Source organism: Caretta caretta, chromosome 1 (assembly GCF_965140235.1).
Source record: "Caretta caretta isolate rCarCar2 chromosome 1, rCarCar1.hap1, whole genome shotgun sequence".
NCBI classification, from domain to species: domain Eukaryota; kingdom Metazoa; phylum Chordata; order Testudines; family Cheloniidae; genus Caretta; species Caretta caretta.
The window spans coordinates 295,830,524-295,851,170 of record NC_134206.1 but is presented as its reverse complement, the minus strand read 5'-3'; the positions used below and the strand labels follow the sequence as shown (position 1 = coordinate 295,851,170).

The following is a 20,647-nucleotide window of genomic DNA, read 5'->3' as shown; positions in this document are numbered from 1 at the left end:
TGCCTGGCAACATGGTATTGTGGGTAAGATCCAAACTAAAATTGGTCTGGTAATGGCCCTTTGCGATTCAGAAGAACATTTTGTATAGTGAGCAGTTTTTTAAAATAACTCCTCATCTTATTGGAATGCAATAAAGGGAGCTGTGTGATTTCTTTTTTCAGCTTCTTTATAACCAGTGTGGGGAATCAGAACACTTTGACTGGGGAGTCTAATGTCAGTGTTAACCACCAGTTCTGAGAGCATCTGCTCTCCTTTTCGCAGCCTGCCCCAACTTTGGCATTTTCAGTGAGGACTACCATAGGCACCCCGGGTCACATAAAGCACCCTCAATCTGCCCTGTGGTAGTTGCTCAGCTTTGGATAAATACTTAAATAATCATTTGGAGCAGGGAGGCTGGACCCGAGGTCTCCAGGGGTGCCCTAACAACCAGTTTACAGAGTCAGTTCATTTTCTCTGTGGCCCAATGACTATTTAAGCATTGATTCGAAGTGGAGCAGCATCAACAGAGAAGACTAAGAGCACTCCTCTGATTACTCCAAGAGATGGGTTCCTGACTATAGATCGCTAACAGAGACAGGTGCCTCCTCACTGCCCAAACTGAGGCACCTACCCCTTTGAGAACAACTGAGCTTAGGACACACACACCCCTGGCTATTTTATGCAAGCTTCACCTTCCTAGCATGCTGGCTTTGTAGCTCAGTGGCTCTCAACTTTTTCTAAACAACCGTACCCCCTTCAGGAGTCTGATTTGTCTTGTATACCCCAAGTTTCAACTCACTTAAAAACTACTTGCTTACAAAATCAGACAGAAAAATACAAAACTGTCACAGCACGCTACTACTGAAAAATACTTTCTCATTTTTATCATATAATTATAAAATAAATCAACTGGAATATAAATATAATACTTATATTTCAGTGCATAGTATACAGAGCAGTATAAACAAGTCATTTACTTTGTAGTTACATCACTAGTGCTTTTTATGTAGCCTCTTGAAAAAATAGTCAAATCTCTAGATGAGTTGATGTAACCCCATGGAAGACCTCTGCATACCCTGGGAGGTACATGTACCCCTGGTTGACAAGCACTGGTGTAGATCACAGTTTAAGGTGCCTAACTCTCCCATGCATGGTAGCGGCATCTCAGTAGCTGACTCAGGCTCAGTGGATCCCAGGGTTGTTCCCAGGATGCTCGGCGTTGCAACGCCTAAGCAGGGCCGGTGCAAGGATATTTTGTGCCCTAGGCGAAACTTCCACCTTGTGCCCCACGCCCCCCCTTTCCCCAGAGCATCGCTTATTAAAATCTTTCAAAAATGAATACTGCATAATGTGGCATTGTTCATTAGAATTAATACACGCTCGGCTTGAAAATTTATTAATTGCACTATTTAGTCTACATATTTAATCAAAATAAATGAATAACCTGACAGTGTTGACATTATTATTGTTTTCACTTTGCACAAAATAGCATGGATCTTAAAATAAATCACATACATTAAACACAATATACTGTCACAGACTAACACGTTATAATTTAGAATTTATTTTTCCACGCTTTCAGTTTAGCAAATTTAGAAACAAGTTCCTCCAAGTCAATGCTGCAAGCAATGTCATGTTCTATTGACAAGGTAGATAGCCCAACAAGTCTTTGTTGCAACACTGACGTTCTCACGTATGTTTTTATCAACTTGAGCTTCGAGAAGCTTCGCTCACCACTGGCCACAGAAACTGGGAGAGTCAAGAGGATGCGAAGAGCAGTAACTGTGTTGGGGACACTATCTGACAGCTTATTTTTCCAAAGGAAGTTCAGTACATGTTGTGGTGATGCACTTTTTGGACTCGTCTTGTAATAGCTTGCAATTCATTGCACAAGTCAAAGGCATCAATATCTTTGGATTCACCATGTTGCAAAGCTTGCTCCAGATTCAAGCAATGTTCCATAATTTGCTTTGGTCTTGTATTTTGCAAACTGTAAACATCATATAGGAAGCCAAATACTGAACTAACTTGCTGCATCAATGTTAATCTTTCTTCAACCGAATGTATTGTTGTGTCGATGACTGCAAAGTAAAAGTTCACTTTGAATTTTTCTTTTGGATTATAAATAGGTTTGTCATCTGCTTCATATGTGAACTGCTTCCTCTTTTTTCTAATACAGATTGTATCTGGTTCAAAAAGTGCCAGTACATCCAACTCCTCCGCAAGTTCACCTGCATCTACCAATGTTTTCTCAAAGTCTATGTCAATTCTGTGGCCTACAAGAAACTTCTTGATTTCTCCAAGTTGATTAATGGCATCACTTATGTCAAATTCTTTCGCCTGAAGTTGTTTGCTAATCATGTTGATCTCAAACAATATGTCATACCACACAACAAGAGAAACAAGAAACTTGAAACTAGAAATGGCTTTTGCAAGATCCTTTGCATCAACTTGTGACATATTGCCAGATGATCCAGTTAGAGTAGTGTTATCATAGATGTCACCAAGCTGATAGCGAAGAGGTTTCAAGGCATCAATTCGACTTTCCCATCTTGTTTCACTCAATGGTTTAACTGTGAGATTAGATACGTGGTGTGTTAGAACTTCCCAGTGATGTGTAGAAGCGGAGGAATACACATAAACATGTTGTACTAAATCAAAGAAGGCGGTTGCCTCCAAACAACACTTTGCAGCATCACTAACAACCACATTCAATGAATGTGCACTGCAAGGAATGAAAAAGGCTCGTGGATTAATATCCAAAATTATTTGTTGGACACCATTTTCTTTCCCTTTCATATTGCTCCCATTGTCGTAGCCTTGACCACGCAAGTTTTCTATAGGCAGTGACATCTCTTCTAACTGATGAAGAATAGTTTCTGTCATACCAGCTCCAGTTGTCTCCGTAAGCGACACCAATCCCAAGAAGTGTTCCTTTATGCATACTGATTCAGTCTCATTCTCTGTCTCTGAAGTAGGCCTATCCACAAACCGAACGTTCATGGTCATTTGTTCAACATGGCCTGCATCTGGTGTACAATCTAGAATGATTGAAGAGTATTTTGCAGCACGAGCAGATGCTAGGATTTTTTGTTTGATGGCATTGGATAGAAGCTGAATAAGTTCATTCTGTATGCCTTTCCCTAGGTAATGTACATGCATCTCCTTGCCCTTAATCCTGCAAAGACGCTCATCCAGGGTTCAGTCCTGGGGCCGGTTTTGTTCAATATCTTCATAAATGATCTGGAGGATAGTGTGGATTGCACTCTCAGCAAATTTGCGGATGATACTAAACTAGGAGGAGTGGTAGATAAGCTGAAGGGCAGGGATAGGATACAGAGGGACCTAGACAAATTGGAGGATTGGGCCAAAAGAAATCTGATGAGGTTCAATAAAGATAAGTGCAGGGTCCTGCACTTAGGACGGAAGAATCCAATGCACCGCTACAGGCTAGGGACCGAATGGCTAGGCAGCAGTTCTGCGGAAAAGGACCTAGGGGAGACAGTGGACGAGAAGCTGGATATGAGTCAGCAGTGTGCCCTTGTTGCCAAGAAAGCCAATGGCATTTTGGGATGTACAAGTAGGGGCATAGCGAGCAGATCGAGGGACGTGATCGTCTCCCTCTATTCGGCATTGGTGAGGCCTCATCTGGAGTACTGTGTCCAGTTTTGGGCCCCACACTACAAGAAGGATGTGGATAAATTGGAGAGAGTCCAGCGAAGGGCAACAAAAATGATTAGGGGTCTGGAACACATGACTTATGAGGAGAGGCTGAGGGAACTGGGATTGTTTAGTCTGCAGAAGAGAAGAATGAGGGGGGATTTGATAGCTGCTTTCAACTACCTGAGAGGTGGTTCCAGAGAGGATGGCTCTAGACTATTCTCAGTGGTAGAAGAGGACAGGACAAGGAGTAATGGTCTCAAGTTGCAGTGGGGGAGGTTTAGGTTGGATATTAGGAAAAACTTTTTCACTAGGAGGGTGGTGAAACACTGGAATACGTTACCCAGGGAGGTGGTAGAATCTCCTTCCTTAGAAGTTTTTAAGGTCAGGCTTGACAAAGCCCTGGCTGGGATGATTTAATTGGGGATTGGTCCTGCTTTGAGCAGGGGGTTGGACTAGATGACCTCCTGAGGTCCCTTCCAACCTTGATATTCTATGAAGAGGGTCAAACAAAGCTAGATATTCCACAAATTTGAGGACGTTCCCATTACCACAAGTGTGCAGGTTGTTTTCTGTTCCCTGAAAGGCCAGGTTTTGTATACCAAGAACTCTGACCAAAGCAATCAGATGTTTTAGTATTTGCTGCCAATACTTTTCTTCTTGCTTAAAGAAGCACAAATGTTCTTCATCAATTGTTCTCTCATATTTCAATCACAGTTCAAGTTCCTTCCATGTTTAAACATTTATCAAATATTGACTGCTTTTCTTGTGCTCTGAAAGAATTGTAGACATGTTTTTCCAATCCCTTGAGCCTTTTCCAGAAAGAGATGATGTGCCAATAGTACAACTGGCAAACAACTTGCAGCAGAAGCAAAAGCAGAATCATTTGATGTGGAATACTGCAGCCACTGATGGTGCATTTCTTCTCCATTAACAAGCCTACGTTTGAAATGAATTGTCGAGAATTTTCTTTGCTTACTATCTTTGGGAAATCGAACTGCTGAACTTGTTCCAGCTCATGTTCCACCAAAATTTGTCTGACTTGATCATCGCATTTGGCCCAAGTAGCAGGATCTCTAAAGCTCAAATTCAAACAAGTGACATTTTCGCTTTCACGTTCTTCCAAGTTTTGTGTGTTTCATATGAGTCGTCTGCAATATTCAGATTATGTTCTTCAAACTCTTCTTTAACTTGTGAAACTGTCATCCCGACCTCCATCTCTGCTTGATCCTTTGGCATTGGACTACCTTCATCTCTGGCCAGTGGACGTTGATACCTCAGAAATGAACCTTCTTGCTTTCTTTCTTCTTTTTGCTTATCAGCCTTCTGCTTACAAAACTGTGCCCCAGACAATTTTTCTCTATCTGCCATGAGGCTGTATCAACTGAAACTGAAAAAAATGAAATTTTATTCCTATCAGTTCTTTTGCTTGTTCACTGTTAAAAGTAAAGGATAGAGAACATGTCACTTACCAACTATGAGTCACTCTTTGAATTTCATCAATGGGTTAGGTGGGGAAGAGAAGCACACTGGGTTCAGTCAGTGATGGTTCGAGTTTGGCCAGGAGGAGAAGGGAAGCAGAATGGGTTTGGGTCAGCGGGGGATTGGGTTTGGCTAGGGAGCGAAAGGGAAGCAGACCAGGTTGAGTCAGTGGGGTATCAGGTTAGGCGGGGAAGGGAAGCAGACTGGGTTCGGTCAGTGGGGGTTCGGGTTTGGCTGGGGAGTGCAAGGGGAGTAGACTGGGTTTGGTCACCTGGAGAATTGGGTTTAGCTGGGGAGGGAGGATAGGGTGCAATCTGGGTTTGGCTGGGGGGCGGCGTAGGATTCAAAGAGCCATAAGGTGAAATGGGCGCTCTCCTCTCCAATCCCTGACATGCAGCAGTGGGCCAAGTGCACTTGCAACAGGGCAATGGGAGCGTGTCGCCTGCTTTGCCTTCACAAGTCCGTCCTGTGCCCTGGCTGAGGAGTTGAATGCTGGGCTCTTGCTCCGGCAGCAGGGGCGTGGGACAGGAAGGATAATGTATCTACCAACACAGGAATCTGTAGAATTATCGATTCACAATCAAAGGACTTCACTGGATTTCTAAATGGCAGCAGTCGGAGATCAATTCATTGGGAACATGGTTTTTATCACCTGCCTACAGTCTGCAATCTAATCAAAGGACTTCACTAACCACTGGCTTTCTAAAAGGCAAGAGAGCAATTCATTGGGAGCGTGGTTCTTTTACGTCCTCCCTACCGTCTGCAATCTGCTGCCAGCCTCTTGATTGATATATGGTCCTACTTTTGGGGACCACTTTTTGGCACCCCCAAATCTTGGCCCCCTAGGCAGCTGCCTAGTTTGCCTAGTAGTTGCACCAGCCATGCACGTAAGTGCCTTTGTTGACCCCAGGCCTTACTCTCTCCCGGCCTCAGTTCCCCATCTACGGAGTGGGCCAGCAGCGCTGTTCACAGCCCATTGGTGCCCCCAGGGGCTCAGGCGCTGCCCTGAGGAGGACGGGGAAAGGGACAGGCAGAGGCGGGTCAGGCCAGGGTCCCTGGCGCCTCACATGCCCCCAGCCGTTGCAGCCGCTCTCTGGCGGTGCGGAAGCAAACGTGACTGCTCGGGCTCATCCCGCGACAGGTGCCCCCTCTCCCCCGGCCAGGAGACCAGGGACCCAGCCGCCCCGCCCCCGGACAGGTTGAAACCGCCGCCCCGCGCTCTCCAGACCCCACCTTGAGCCGGTTCCCGCCTCCTCCTGCCGCCGCTAGCGCCGCCAACCGCGGCCGGCGCTTCCCAGAGTGCACCGCGGCTGGGGCTGGAAACAGAGTCACCCGCGCTCCGCCTGACGGGGCCTTGGCCCAGCTGCCGCCCGCCCCGCCCCGCGCAGCGCAGCGCAGCGCCGCTCCGCGACCACTCACCCCGAGCGACCGTTCCCGCTGGTGTCATGGCTGCCAGCGCCGCCCCTCGGCTCGCAGCACGTGGGGCGCAGCCGCCCCGGTGATTGGCGGGGCGGGGCCGGAGTTGACCTTTGCCCGGGAACCGCCGCTGCCGGGGGCATGTCTCCAACCCGCCTGTGAGCGCCCGGGGAGCCGGGCCCATGGATCGGAGCGAGCCGCCGCCGCCGCCGGAGGTGGCCGAGGGGGAGGATTTCGGTTACCGGCTCTTCCCGGAGCGGCGCAGCGAGGCCAAGCCGCCGCGCAGCTTCCTGGCCACCAGCCTCTTCACCTTCAACCACAAGTGCCGGGTGATGCTGAAGATCGCCCTGGACACAAGTAGGCACAGAGGGGGGCTCCCGAGCCCTGGGGGCGCGGCGGGGTCGGCTCTGAGCGCGGGGTTTGAGGGGCCTGCCAGGCCGGGGGCGCGGAGCTTCTCGCCCAGGGGCCGGGTGTCGTGTGAGAAGCGGCTGCCCGGTGCTGCCAGTAGCAGTTACTGATATTAGAGCTGCTCGCTGACCTAATCTGCCAGGGGGCCGGGGGTAGCGAACTGGGGCCAGTGGCAGTTACGGATCCGTAAGGCTGTTCTTATTTGCTGACTTGTCCGAATTTGCTAAAACTTGACCGTGGTGTGGGATGGAAGCAAAGTCTTCAGCTTCCAGAGGACCCTGCCTGGTGTCCATACGTGTCAATTACTTCTTAATGGGGTGAGGGCATTTAAACATCATGTGTTTTGCGGCTTCATTTACTGCGCTAACACAACATAGCAAGTGCAGTACCTGAAACACAGATGTCCTTGCTAAAGCTATTAGCATGTACTTATACATATTTTGAATGAGTATTTGTTCTTAAAATATACATTAAATATCACAGTGACAGGCATCTGCACACTTACAAAGGTAAACGATGAAGTGCTAAGACAGGGATGGGCAAACTTTTTGGCCCGAGGGCCACATCTGGGTATGGAAATTGTATGGCAAGCCATAAATGCTCACAAAATTGGGTTGGGTGCAGGAGGGGGTGAGGGCTCTGGCTGGGGGTGCGGACTCTGGGGTGGGGCCAGAAATGAGGAGTTCAGGGTACAGGACGGGAGTCTCCAGGCTGGGGCAGGGGGTTGGGATGTGGGGGGGGGGGACAGGGTGAGGGTTCTGGCTGGAGATGCGGGCTCTGGGGTGGGACTGGGGATGAGGGATTTGAGGTGTAGGAGGGTTGGCTCCAGGCTGAGACCGAGGGGTTTGGAGGGCAGGAGGGGGATCAGGGTGGGGACTGGGACACGGGGGGGTGGAGGGGGTTAGGGCTCTGGCTGTGGGGTGGGGCCATAAATGAGAAGTTCAGAGTGTGGGAGGGGACTCTGGGCTGGGGCAGGGGAGTTAAGGGCTCCGGCTGGGGCTGGGGATGAGGGGTTTGGGGTGCAGAGGGGGCTCCGGGCTGGGATCGAGGAGTTTGGAGGGCGGGAGGGGGATCAGGGCAGGAGCTTGGGACGCAGGAGGGGCTCAAAGGTACAGGCTCCGGGCAATGCTTCTCTCAACTAGCTGCTAGAAGCAGTGGCATATCCCTCCTCCAGCTCTTACCAGAGGTGTGGCCAGGCCTCGGGGTACCACATCAGGGGGTGGGGCGGGGGGTGCTCACCTCAGGTGGCTCCCCATCCCTGCTGCTCCTGGCGGAGGCATGGCCAGGCAGCTCTGCAAGCAGGCATGTGCCAGGCTGTCTCTGTCTGAAGGCAGCAGCTCCCATTGGCCGCAGTTCCTGGCCATGGGCTGGGAGCCACAGAGTCAGTACTTGGGGTTGGGGGACGGAGACAGCGTGCCTGGAGAACTGCCTGGCCGTGCCTCCGCCAGCAATAGCAGGGACAGGGAGCTGCCGGAGGGGAGCCCCCCATCTGGAACCCTGCACCCCAACTCCTTGCCCCAAACTCCCTCCCAGAGTGTGCCCCACAGCCCCTCCCACACTCCAGCCCCCTGCTGGCCCCACACCAACCGCACTATAAATTGGACTTTCCGTGCAGATCAGAGATGCCGGTTTACAGAGCTTGCTGGTTGACGAAGTGCTGGATAAAAGAGCTTTTACTGTATTGATTTTGGCAGTGCAGCGGGGGGGGGGGGGATATTTGGAGCTTTTGGCATCTGTGAAGATACTGTAGGAATTGGTTTAATTGTGAGTAACTGGATGTTTCTGTTAAAGTGACCACCTCTAAAAAGCCCCTTCATTGTTCTTGGGCTTTTGTCTTGCTATGTAACTTTCCTTGTTCATCTTCCATATCTGCACTAATTCTGGTTAATTAATTAAGAAAATAACCTTCCAGAAGTCGCTGCTATATGTTCTTTTTACCCAGAAGGCCCTTTTCTGTAGATTGAGGGCATATACTAATTCTACACTTAGTCTCCATTATTATACACTGAGGCTGGGTGTACACTACATTAACAGTATCAGAAAGGGACTTTTCTTATTGTCATAGTAAATCCACCTCTCTGAGAGGCCACAGCTAGATTGACCAAAGTTTTAGGTGGAGGTCTGGCCTGACACTACATTACGCTAAGTTCTGTACAGAATTCAGAAGTGGCCTCTACACAAGCATTTGCTATTTAAACTATGTCTGTGTGCCCTGCAGTGAATTGAGCATTGTGTGGCTTTGAATGTCATTTTTAATTAATCTGAACTAGGACAATTGTAAATTGACTTCTCATCCAGTGCTTTTCCAAAGAAAGTCATGCTGCTCTTACTTTAAGATGCAGTGTCAATTCATCATCATATAATGATAATTGCATAAATCTCACTTCGTAATTATCTTTTATGTAATAAATAACTGAACTTTACTTGCTGTACAAAATTTTGTGTAGAGAAATTGATTGCAGCATTGTTTTTCTAGGTCCTTATGCTCAACTTCTTCTTGATGCTATGAAGCAGTCTGGCTGGTAGGTCAACCTCTGACTTGTGTGTTCTATATTGACTTCTGGTATGATGGGATAGCCTAATTTTGGCAATTAATTGGTCTTTGACTATAAGCAGTAAATATTCCCGATGGGATGTTAGATGGAGTGGGATCTGAGTTACTACAGAGAATTCTTTCCTGGGCGTCTAGCTGGTGAATCTTGCCCACATGCTCAGGGTTTAGCTGATCGCCATATTTGGGGTTGGGAAGGAAATTTCCTCCAGGGCAGATTGGTAGAAGCCCTGGGGGGTTTTCGCCTTCCTCTACAGCGTGGGACACGGGTCACTTGCTGGAGGATTCTCTGCACCTTGAAGTCTTTAAACCATGATTTGAGGACCTCGATAGCTCAGACATAGGTTAGGGGTTTGTTACAGGAGTGGGTGGGTGAGATTCTGTGACCTGCGTTGTGCAGGAGGTCAGACTAGATGCTCATAATGGTCCCTTCTGACCTTAAAGTCTATGAATCTATAGTGAATGGATTTTCCTTAGCAATCTTATTTAAAATTTCCCTCTAACATCATACTTCTTGACCTTTCAGCACTGTTCATAAAGATCGGCACTTTGCCTGTGAAGACTGTGATGGGTGTGTCAGTGGAGGTTTTGATGCCGCAACATCACAGGTGGGCGTTGATGTTGACTATTTTAATACCCTACAAAGTGAAAAAGATTACAAGAACATGTATTTATAATCAAAATCAGATTTTTAAATGTTGGAAGTTTGATTTAAATACATAAAAGAAAGTTAACTTTAAAATTTGGTAGATCCATACTTATCCTTAGCTACTGACGCTTCTTTGTAAAGTGCTTTGAGCTGTGTTAATGAAAAGCACTATGTACGCATTATTATTTGGAGATAACACCACTAATCTTAGTACACAGCAGGTTGAAGTCATGGTTAATGGAGAAAAATAGTGGGATCCTCAAAGTTCTCAGTGATGCAGATGACCTGCCTGGGATCTTTGAGGGATTGTAGGATAACTATAAAATGAAAGAATTAGGGTTATCTTAAATTTGTTTAAGGAAATATATGTGTTGTAAAGAAAGGCCCATACTAGCAAGTAGAAGGAAGGCCTTGAAAATAATGAGTTACAGGCCAGAAGAAATGAACTAAGCCCTGGTCTACACTAGGACTTTAGGTCGAATTTAGCAGCGATAAATCGATGTAAACCTGCACCCGTCCACATGATGAAGCCCTTTTTTTCGACTTAAAGGGCTATTAAAATCGATTTCCTTACTCCACCCCTGACAAGTGGATTAGTGCTTAAATCGGCCTTGCCGGGTCGAATTTGGGGTACTGTGGACACAATTCGACGGTATTGGCCTCCGGGAGCTATCCCAGAGTGCTCTATTGTGACCGCTCTGGACAGCACTCTCAACTCAGATGCACTGGCCAGGTAGACAGGAAAAGAACTGTGAACTTTTGAATCTCATTTCCGGAGACTGCGGGAACTGTGGGATAGCTACCCACAGTGCAACACTCTGGAAGTCGACGCTTGCCTCGGTACTGTGGAAGCACTCCGCCGAGTTAATGCACTTAATGCACTTAGAGCATTTTCTGTGGGGACACACACACTCGAATATATAAAACCGATTTCTAAAAAACCGACTTCTATAAATTCGACCTAATTTCGTAGTGTAGACATACCCTAAGGGAGGATGTCTGATTCAAAGAATAATAAAATAGAGCTTCTGAAAAGAAGGCCTCTGATCAACGGGGTGACTGCAGATTAGTTTTAAATAAGAAAGAGAATCTGTCTTAAAATGAGCCAGCACGGCCCTAACAACCCCACGTACCAGTGTTACCTAAAAATTAGGGCCTATGTAAACCCAGATGCAAAGTAAACCCATTTGGTCAGCAAGAAGGAGGGGAAGAGATTGTAAATCTTATCTGGATTAAGACTGGAAATAAGGGTGCACAATCTCAAGTTGTTTTTTAGCTGATGTCAGTAATTGGCAATGACATCTCTTGATTGTTAAAGGGTATAAAATGTAAACTCTTAAAGGGTTCAATGCTAATACTTGCCTGACCATGTTGGAGCCAACCAATATGATGGAATACATCCAATATTCAAGGAGCTGACAGAGGCGATATCTGAGCCATTAGAAAAAAAATGGAAGAGATTCTAGAGGACTGGAAGGGGGCAAATACACAGTAGAACCTCAGAGTTACAAACACCTTGGGAATAGAGGTTGTTCGTAACTCTGAACAAAATGTTATGGTTGTTCTTTCAAAAGTTTACAACTGAACATTACTTAATACAACTTAGAAACTTTACTATGCAGAAGAAAAATGCCGCTTTTAACCATCTTAATTTAAATGAAACAAGCACAAAGTTTCTTTACCTTGCTAAATCTTTTTTTAAACTTTCCTTTTTTTTTAGTAGTTTACATTTACAGTACTGTACTGTATTTGATTTCTATGTTTGTTTTTTGGTTTTTTGGTCTCTGCTGCTGCCTGATTGTGTACTTCCAGTTCCCAGTGAGGTGTGTGGGTGACTGGTCAGTTTGTAACTCTGAGATTCTATTGTAGTGCCAATCTATACAAAGGAAAATAAGGACAACATGGGGAATTACAGACTAGTCAGCTTAAGTTCAGTACTCGGAAAGATAATGGAGCAAATCAAGTAATCAATTTGCAAATACCTAAACGATAATAAGATGATGAGTAACAATCAACGTGGGTTTGTCAAGAACAAATTGTGTCAAACCAACCTAATAGCTTTCTTTGACAGGGTGAGTAGTGGGGAAGCGGTAGATGCGGTATACCCTGACTTTATAATGCTTTTGATACTGTCCCGTGTGACCTCATAAACAAACTAGGGAAATACAACCTAGATCGGGCGGGCAAACTTTGTGGCCCGACGGCCACATTTGGGTATGGAAATTGTATGGCGGGCCATGAATGCTCACAAAATTGGAGTTGGGGTGCAGAAAGGGGTGAGGACTCTGGCTGGGGGTGTGGACTCTGAGCTGGGGCCAGAAATGAGGAGTTCAGGGTACAGGATGGGGCAGCTCCTGGCTGGGGTAGGGGGTTGGGTGGGGGGAAACAGGGGTGGTGGCTCTGGCTGGAGGTGCGGGCTCTGGGTTGGGGTTGAGGAATTTGAGGTGCAGGAGGGTGCTCCAGGCTGGGACCGAGGGGTTCGGAGGGCAGGAGGGGGATCAGGACTGGGGTTGGGACATGGGGGAGAGGGGTTAGGGCTCTGGGATGGGGCCATAAATAAGGAGTTCAGGGTGCGGGAGGGGACTCCAGGCTGGGGCAGAGGGGGTGAGGGCTCTGGCTGGGGATGTAGGATCTGGGGTGGGGCAGAGGATAAGGGGTTTGGGATGCAGGAGGGGGCTCTGGGCTGGGATCGAGGGGTTCTGAGGGCAGGAGGGGGATCAGAGTATGGGTTTGGGGTGTGGGAGGGGCTCAGGGGTGCAGGCTCTGGGAGGTGCTTATCTCAAGCATCTCCTGGAAGCAGCGGCATGTCCCCTCTCCAGCTCCTACGCAGAGGAACGGCAGGGTGGCTCTGCACACTGCCCTGTCCTCAGGTGCCGTCCCTGCAGCTCCCATTGGCTGCAGTAATTCTTCCACTCTATTCTGTGCTGATAAGGCCTCAACTGGAGTGTTGTGTCCAGTTCTGATGTCACATTTCAGGAAAGATGTGGACAAATTGGAGAATGTCCAGAGGAGCACAACAAAAATGATTAAAGGTCTAGAAAATATGACCTATGAATGAAGAATGAAAAAACTGTGTTTGTTTAGTCTGGAGAAGAGCAGTCTGGGGGCGGTGGTTATGATAACGGTTTTCAAGTACATGAAAGGTTGTTCCTAACTGTCAGGATAGTTAAGCACTGGAACAAATTGCCTAGGAAGGTTGTGCAATATCCATCATTGTAGGTTTTTAAGAACAGGTTAGATGAATATCTGTCAGGAATGATCTAGTTTTTACTTAGTCCTGATTTAAGTATAGGGGACTGGACTAAATCTACTGAGGTCTCTTCCAGTCATACACATGTATAATTTAATGATTATGGGTCTAAGAACCCCTGGGTTTAGCCCATTTGTAAGTATCTTGATCAAATGCTTGTAAAATGTTGGTTTTTGTTTTTTGTTTATTTTTTTTACTGTGGGGATGTAGTAAAGGGCTTATTAGTTAGGCTTTTAGGTATGTTTAGAGCAATTGTATAAATACTATTTGACCTTTGAATTTAATAAAGGAATTATGGTTAAATTAGTAATGTAGTGATTGCGTAAATAATTCCAACAGGATCGGGAGTAAAGCCAGTAATACTGTTCAAAGCTAGTATACTCTTGCAAGGAAAATTCCTTTAACTTTCTGCTAAAGACTTCCTATATTTTTGTTCTACAGATTGTTCTATGCCAGAACAATATTCATCAACAATCCCATATGAACCGAGTAGTTACACATGAACTGATTCATGCTTTTGATCACTGTCGTGCACATGTTGACTGGTTCAGCAATGTCAAACATTTAGCCTGTTCAGAGGTAAGTCAATGTGCTTGTCACACACAAGTAGGCTTCTTACTTGAGTCTGAGTGTTACTGGTGGCTATTAGAGGTTTTGGTGCTGAGCCAAACATTCTGTTCTATCCAAACATAATTCAGTATAACTCTTTCTTCATCCCCCCCCCCCCCCCCCCAACCTTTTGTTGGCTCAATCTAGAGACCAGATTTGTTCAAAGTACAAGTTGAAATACTATGTTTTGGAGTTTAACAAACAAATGTAATACATCATACATATTTATCTGCTTCTGATATGTAATGAAGTGAACATTATCATGTTTCAATAGCTACAGAATTAAAAACATGTAGATGATAGTACAGTATTTATAAAGTTCCTTTTTCTACAAATACTGATATTTTGTATAATCTTCAAAGTAGTATATTAGAGTTCAAAAGTAAGGTTAATAACAGAAGTGACTCTTCCTGTAAAAATATTTACTTATTATTTCATTGACTGTAGCCTTAATAATCATAAACCTCTGTTCATGACACTCTAATCCTTTCCTGGAGAGTGGTTATTACCAGATTAAGTGGCACGTAGCTGCTTGTGTAGCATGGAGAACTTGATGGATTATGAAACGAAACTAAGCTACTTACACAGGTTACTAATAGTTCATTTTGGAATATGAACCAGAATTATATGAATATATTTCCATGTAAATGTCATCTTTCTCATTTTGATAAAGTAGAAAATTTCCTCACTGTAACAAAAAAAATTATTCTATGCCAATAAAGATAATGTAAATATATAGAGTTAAATGGTGTCTGTGTCATTTTAGTTTAAAACATTTAGGAGTACTTTTCAAGAACTGTAAAGAATGATATCTGGAGTTGATAGCAGAAACTTACAGGTTTCATTGTAAAACTGCAGATTCAGTATTTTGTCCTAATGAGAGAAGTAATATAATGAATTTGCTACCAAAAAGTCAGATTTTATACAGGTACATGAAATTGTATATCATGTTTGCATTTGTTTTACCTGGAGAAGATGTACTTTAAGTGGAAGTCAGCTGTGATTTCTTTGTAATTCTTCTTAGAAATGAATTTGGTTTAGTATCTAGTAACTACATATACAATATCATTAAAGCCCCTCTGGAATTCAGAAATTTCATTATCTACCTACCTGCTTTTTGTCTCTAAAGGAGTAATAGGGTGCCATTGTGCTGAATGTAAAAAATTAGAACTTAAGATTTAACACAAGATTGGGCTCAAACTTTTCTGGGAATTGCTTGCTTGTACTTTTTGGCCCGTTTTTTGGGTCTAAACAACTTTTGCCCTTTCAATCTTTTAAATTCACCAGTACAAATACTAGCTTCCTCTTATGAAACAATGATTTATTTTTTTTCTACACATGATTTTATTTATTTTTTTTTAAATAAACTACTGGAGCAGTGTTTCCCATCCCAGAAGGTAAGCTATACCAAGGAAGCCCCAGACTAGTCTGGAGGAGGGAGAGAAAGTGCAAGGAAGAGGAAGAGAAATGTGCATGACTCTGTCTGTACTTCTCTTAATGAAGCTGTGTTCCTGCTACTGTGGAAAATGCAGCAGATGGTTCTTTGAAAGCCACTTGCCTGCCTTCCTTGCTCTTACAGTAGTCCCTAATGCAGATGGCAACAGGAGCATCTCACAGGGTTTTCAAGTTCAAGCAGTGGCTCAGAGATCTAATTTTTTCTTCTCTACTCCCTGATCACTCATTTCATCTGCAAGAGCATGTATGACTTGGCCCTCCGGAGTCACCAATGGATATTCCCTCCAGAACAATATGTAGCCTTTATATAGGAGCGGGGAGGTACTATGAAAAGAAAAAAGCAAAAGTACAGGAAAGAGCAAAATCAGGGGAAAAGATGGTGGTCAATGAACCATGCCCTGGCATAGCTGACACCAAGAAGGCAAAGAAGGGTTCAGTGTTCCCCAGTTAAGCACAAAGAGGGAGAATCCACCAGAAAAATACTGGAAACTACTTCATTATATTAAGACTTACAGTAATGCTCTGACTTTTCCATTTATTTTCTGTGGTCTTTTGTTTTCATGATAGATTCGAGCTGCTAATCTCAGTGGAGACTGCTCACTCATAAATGAAATGACCAGATTTAAATTTGGATTAAAACAGCACCATCAGGTAAAGAAGACTGTGCCTTGTAAATAATGCTTACTTATGTTAAGGAACAGTACAGTATGGCTTTGGACTTTATTATCGTAGTCCATCAAGCAATACACCAACTCCCATTAAATTCCTAGCCACAATCTTACCACAGGGAAAACAGTAGATGATGGGAAATCATTGTAAATTTTGTATAATTTTATATTGCCCACCTACCCATCCATATCCGACTTTCGCCTGCCACTTCCCAAAACCTAAATTTTCCCCTCTAGCTCTCTCACCTTCAGTCCTTTTCCTTTCTCCCTCTCCTAGCTTCCCCTTCCTCAAGTCATCCCTACCTCTCTGTTTTTCTAAATTGCCTCCATACCACTGCCCCACACTCCCCAGCTCTCCCACCCATCTCCCTCCGCTCACCCCTGTATCTGAGGTGTTGGCTGTCATTCTTGTCAATTTCATGGTTCCATCTGGAACTGAAGCCAGGGTGAGTCGGGGCTCCTGCACCGACGAGTGGGGAGCTGAAGCTGTGGGGAGGGGAGCGCACCGGGCTCCTGGTGGGGAGCCAAGAGCGCAGGGAGCTGATAGCCCAGGTGGGGAGCCGGTAGCTGATGGGGGGGCAGCCAGGCTCTTGGTGGGGAGCTGCGTGCGGAGCTGAGAGTCTGGGCTCTTGTGCCTCCTCCCCCCCCCCCCCCCCCCCCCACACACACACACACACACACTGCCCTTCTAAAGTAAATGGAAGCGCTCCTTGTGAGGATGCACACCGCTGACAGAAGGAGGATCATGTGGACATTAATCACCACAGTAGTTACTGCGGTGGCTGTAAGTCAACCTAACATAGGTTGACTTAAGTTTTTAATACAGACATGCCCCCAGTGTCTCCTCACTCCATTGTCCTCTTCACAGTTTCTCCTTGTACCTGGCTCCTCTCCTCCCTTATATCTGTCTCCTAAGGAGGAGGGAGAGAAGAAACTGCTGCTGGATGGAAACCCGATTTGGTAGTGACTCCTCTTTGTCCCCCTGCTTCTATTGCTCCCATGCCTTTTCAGGGGAGGGGCATAGGTGGGCCGGGATGGAGCTGAGCTGGCTGCAGCCTCTCCTGCCTTGTCAGAAGGATAAAACGGCTCCTTCTGGCAGTAGGCTCCAGTGAGACTCCTACTCTGTGCAGGAGCTAAATGGCAGCTGGCAGGAAGAGGAGAGCTGGCTGAATGCTGCTTCACGAAGCAGCAGCCTATCTGTTCTCTGTCCCTTCTGCTATCCTCGCTCCTTCCCTTTCTAGCCAGCCAAATGTTCAGGAGACAAATACGTTGTTGATTCCCTCCATCCTACCTTGAAAGCTGCCAGAGACAGGTTGTCCCTATAATTAAGCCTGGATTCTGTTGTCCCACTCTTTGCCTAGTCATGCACACCTGTGCAAAGTTATAGCATTCTCATTTGGTATCATTTTACATTCACTGGCCATTGGTGTGGAATGCTACTGGGTCTCTACTCCAGTCCCTGGAATGCCCTGAGCCATGGAGTCCTGACCACCCAGTGATTGTGCAAGAGGCTTCTCTTGCTCAGAGGTTGGGAACATACCAGGGATTTGCTCCCTTCCCTCAGCTACCTTTGCATCTTCTCTGTCCATTTTCTACCAGCATTTGTTTTCCTCTGTCATTCTAATTTGGGTAGGGAGCATCTGGCCCTGAAAACAGATTCCAGAGCTGTGCCATTGAAGATGGAAGGGCTCTAAATGAAGGATAAAACTGAAAGGAGAAGAACCTTCAAGATCAAGCTCTTAACATATCTTTTAAGACACTTTCCAAAGGGTTACATTTTTTTTTTAGAAGAAAAATTCCCGCAAAAAATAAGATTTTTGCATTGGTAGAATCAATGCATTTTTTAAAAAAAGCTAAATTAGGAGCTTGTGGTTTTTCCAGCTCGAACTACTGCTTAATAAATTAATTACAATGGGTAGTCAGTAAGAACAGAATAAGAGTGACTAGGGTTGACCAGAAGTGTCTTCTGAATTGGATTTTTTCTGAAGCTTTAATTTTTGTTTCCTATGTATGGAAAGACTCAAAAGCCAGTTCAGAATATAAATTTCGTATAGAGTCAGACATGCAGCCCCTTAGTCAGGAAAGGCTCCCCAAGACTTCAGTGGGACTTTTACTTAAGTACAGATTACAGGACTGAACTTGAATAAATCTATTCCTGGCTGATCTAGAGCAGCAATTACTGACAATGGCTTGGGGATCTTGTGTATCCTTTTCTTCTTTTTAGAGGAAAAGCCCAATAGGTAGCAGTTGCTACAGAAAGGTGGGATCAGGGAAAGTAACCACAGGAGGGGAGAGTGATGGCAGAGGAGTCAAGCCCTCTAGATCTTCTATTTGATGATAGTTGAAAAAGGCTAACTGACACATGGCTGTTCAACTTGGAGCAGGTTTTCTCTTGTGTGAATGTCTAAGTTGTACACTTTTTTTTTTTTTTTTTACATAAAGCCAGAGTTTTAAACTGCATTTGAATTATTGCTACTCAAAGAAAAATAGCATTTCTTCTTATTACATGAAGATTTAGGTGCATAATGAAAATTAAATAGTTAATTTTAGATTAAAGAAAAATACATTTAAATGATCACAAGTTTGTTTTTGAGATCTGTCTATTTGGAATGGTGTCAGTTTTCTGTGATACATAATTAACTGTAACCTTAATGTTGACGCACATGCAATAGGAACTAACATTTAGATAGATCTGTACAAAATGGTTTGTAACTTGTGACCTCAAATCGTAGCTACAATTTTTTCTCCCCATTTCTTTCAGACCTGTGTACGAGACCGAGCCATTCGCTCCATTTTGGCTGTTAGAAAAGTAAGCAAAGAAACAGCAGAAAAAGCTGTGGATGGAGTTTTTGACTCCTGTTTTAATGATCATGAACCATTCGGAAGAGTCCCACACAGTAGATCAGATGCCAAGTATGCTTACAGAAACTTTCAGAACCGGGATCGATATTATGCAAATTTGTAAAGGTGACTGTTAATCATTAGCAGTGCTGTCAAACTGAAAACTTAGGAAGGTGCTGGTGGAGAGAGGAAATTCTGACAAGTAAACTACAATTTTGTATGGAAAGCTTACATAAAAGCCAAGTTCCACTGATGAGTTAGAAATAATCTGAGTAAATGAACAAGAGCTGTAAACCATGTATTTCCTCACCTGTTTTTCAGTGTTTCTTTTGACATATCAGATGTTTAATCCACTCATTTCAATTAATGTGTAAATCTGCTCAGTCCAATTAAGAATTATTTTCAAAATGTCTTTTATCTTTCCTGAATAAAGTGATTTAAGATGTTCAGATTTTTACAAATTATGTGTTGTGTAGATATGTCTGTATAGGATATTGAAAACTGAGCATTCCTTTTTCAAAGTGGGTACCTAAAGTCAGGATCTTAAATCCACATATGGGCACTTAAGGCTAGGTCCACAAAGGGATTTAGGTGCTTAACTGCTGCTTCAGGTGCCTAAGTCCAATATTTAGATCCTCAAAACCTCTGTTGAGCTGCTGCCAAACCCTGTAGGTGACTACATTTCCTAGGCATCTACATTTTTGCTGGTAGGCAGCAGTGTCTATCCCCAAATTTTGACACTCAACACCTAAGCCCTGGCAGGATTCACAAATTAGGCATTCCCCTGCCTAACTCGCTGATGCAGTGGTAGTGCTCAGAGGCCACCTTAGGCGATACCTACCAGATTAGGCTCCATACAAAACAGTAGTGGTGGTGTGATTCCACCGAGTTAGGTGCTGCAACATGGAGCCTAAGTCTCCTTTGTGAATCTTCCCTTTCGGGCTTGTCTACATGGTACGTTAGTGTAGAACCAGTAAGCGTGTAAATTCTAGTGTGTACCAGCATGTTGCACACAGTCTGGACCCTGCTGCGTGCACTAAAAGTTACCTAGAGCACATTGACAGAGACCTACTTGAAACATGACTATGTCAACACGCAGCAGGGTCCACATGCATCAGTTAGTACACAACTCACTTGTGCATGCTAGAATTTACACCCTAGCTGGTGGGCAATAATGTGCCATGTAGACAAACCCTTAAACTCCTTTGACAATCCAAGCCCTAAATAAATGACTAGATTTTCAAATGAGCACGAAGCTCCCCTTGACTTCAGTGGGAACTTCTAGGCATTCAGTTTTTGCACATTTAACCACGTATTTAACTTAAGCTTAGGCTCCCACTTCTAAAAATCTTAGCCAGTCTGTTTTATGCTGTTAGTGGTTGTTTAAAAATAGTGACTTTTTCTTTTAAATGTTTAAAGAGGGACAATGAGATACCCTTTCATCTAAGGTGGCTACTTACAAATATACAGTTTTGGCCCTTCTCCCATGCAGGGTGCTCCATGCCGTGACTTGTGGGACTCTTCTCAGATAAACTCCTACATCTGCCCATATTAAATTACTGAATCGTAACCTAAAGGTTGTCGTACACTTTTAAAACTTCTTATGGCATAACTGTGTCAGTCAGGGGTATGAAAACCCCCATATCCCCTAGAGACATAGCTGTGCCCGCAAAACCACC

The 20,647-nt window shown here is 44.8% G+C and overlaps 2 protein-coding genes across 3 annotated transcripts in view; one reads left to right on the top strand and one right to left on the bottom strand.

Annotated features, from left to right (window-relative positions):
* Positions 1–6,622, bottom strand: part of RPAP3 (RNA polymerase II associated protein 3) — a 45,722-nt gene extending 39,100 nt beyond the window's left edge. The window contains exon 1 of one of the 2 annotated variants that reach the window (XM_048835959.2): positions 6,541–6,622. The gene's annotated coding sequence lies outside the window, so the exon portion shown is untranslated. Of the gene's footprint in view, positions 1–6,354; positions 6,487–6,540 lie in introns of those variants that run through there. The other variant, XM_048835961.2, reaches the window with a different exon arrangement.
* A 97-nt stretch (positions 6,623–6,719) lies between these two features.
* Positions 6,720–19,429, top strand: ATP23 (ATP23 metallopeptidase and ATP synthase assembly factor homolog). Its single transcript, XM_048835963.2, has 6 exons — positions 6,720–6,894; positions 9,422–9,467; positions 10,023–10,104; positions 13,837–13,974; positions 16,027–16,110; positions 18,889–19,429. Exons 1-6 carry the CDS (start codon positions 6,720–6,722, stop codon positions 19,090–19,092), a joined length of 729 nt encoding a protein of 242 aa, XP_048691920.2. The 3' UTR covers positions 19,093–19,429.
* The last annotated feature ends 1,218 nt before the right edge of the window (positions 19,430–20,647 follow it).

Coding starts and splice junctions, on each gene's coding strand:
- ATP23 (XM_048835963.2), top strand. CDS start 6,720: ATGGATCGGAGCGAGCCGCCGCCGCCGCCGGAGGTGGCCGAGGGGGAG. Junction 10,105..13,836: donor TTGATGCCGCAACATCACAG/GTGGGCGTTGAT, acceptor TTTGTTCTACAG/ATTGTTCTATGCCAGAACAA. Junction 13,975..16,026: donor AACATTTAGCCTGTTCAGAG/GTAAGTCAATGT, acceptor TTTTCATGATAG/ATTCGAGCTGCTAATCTCAG.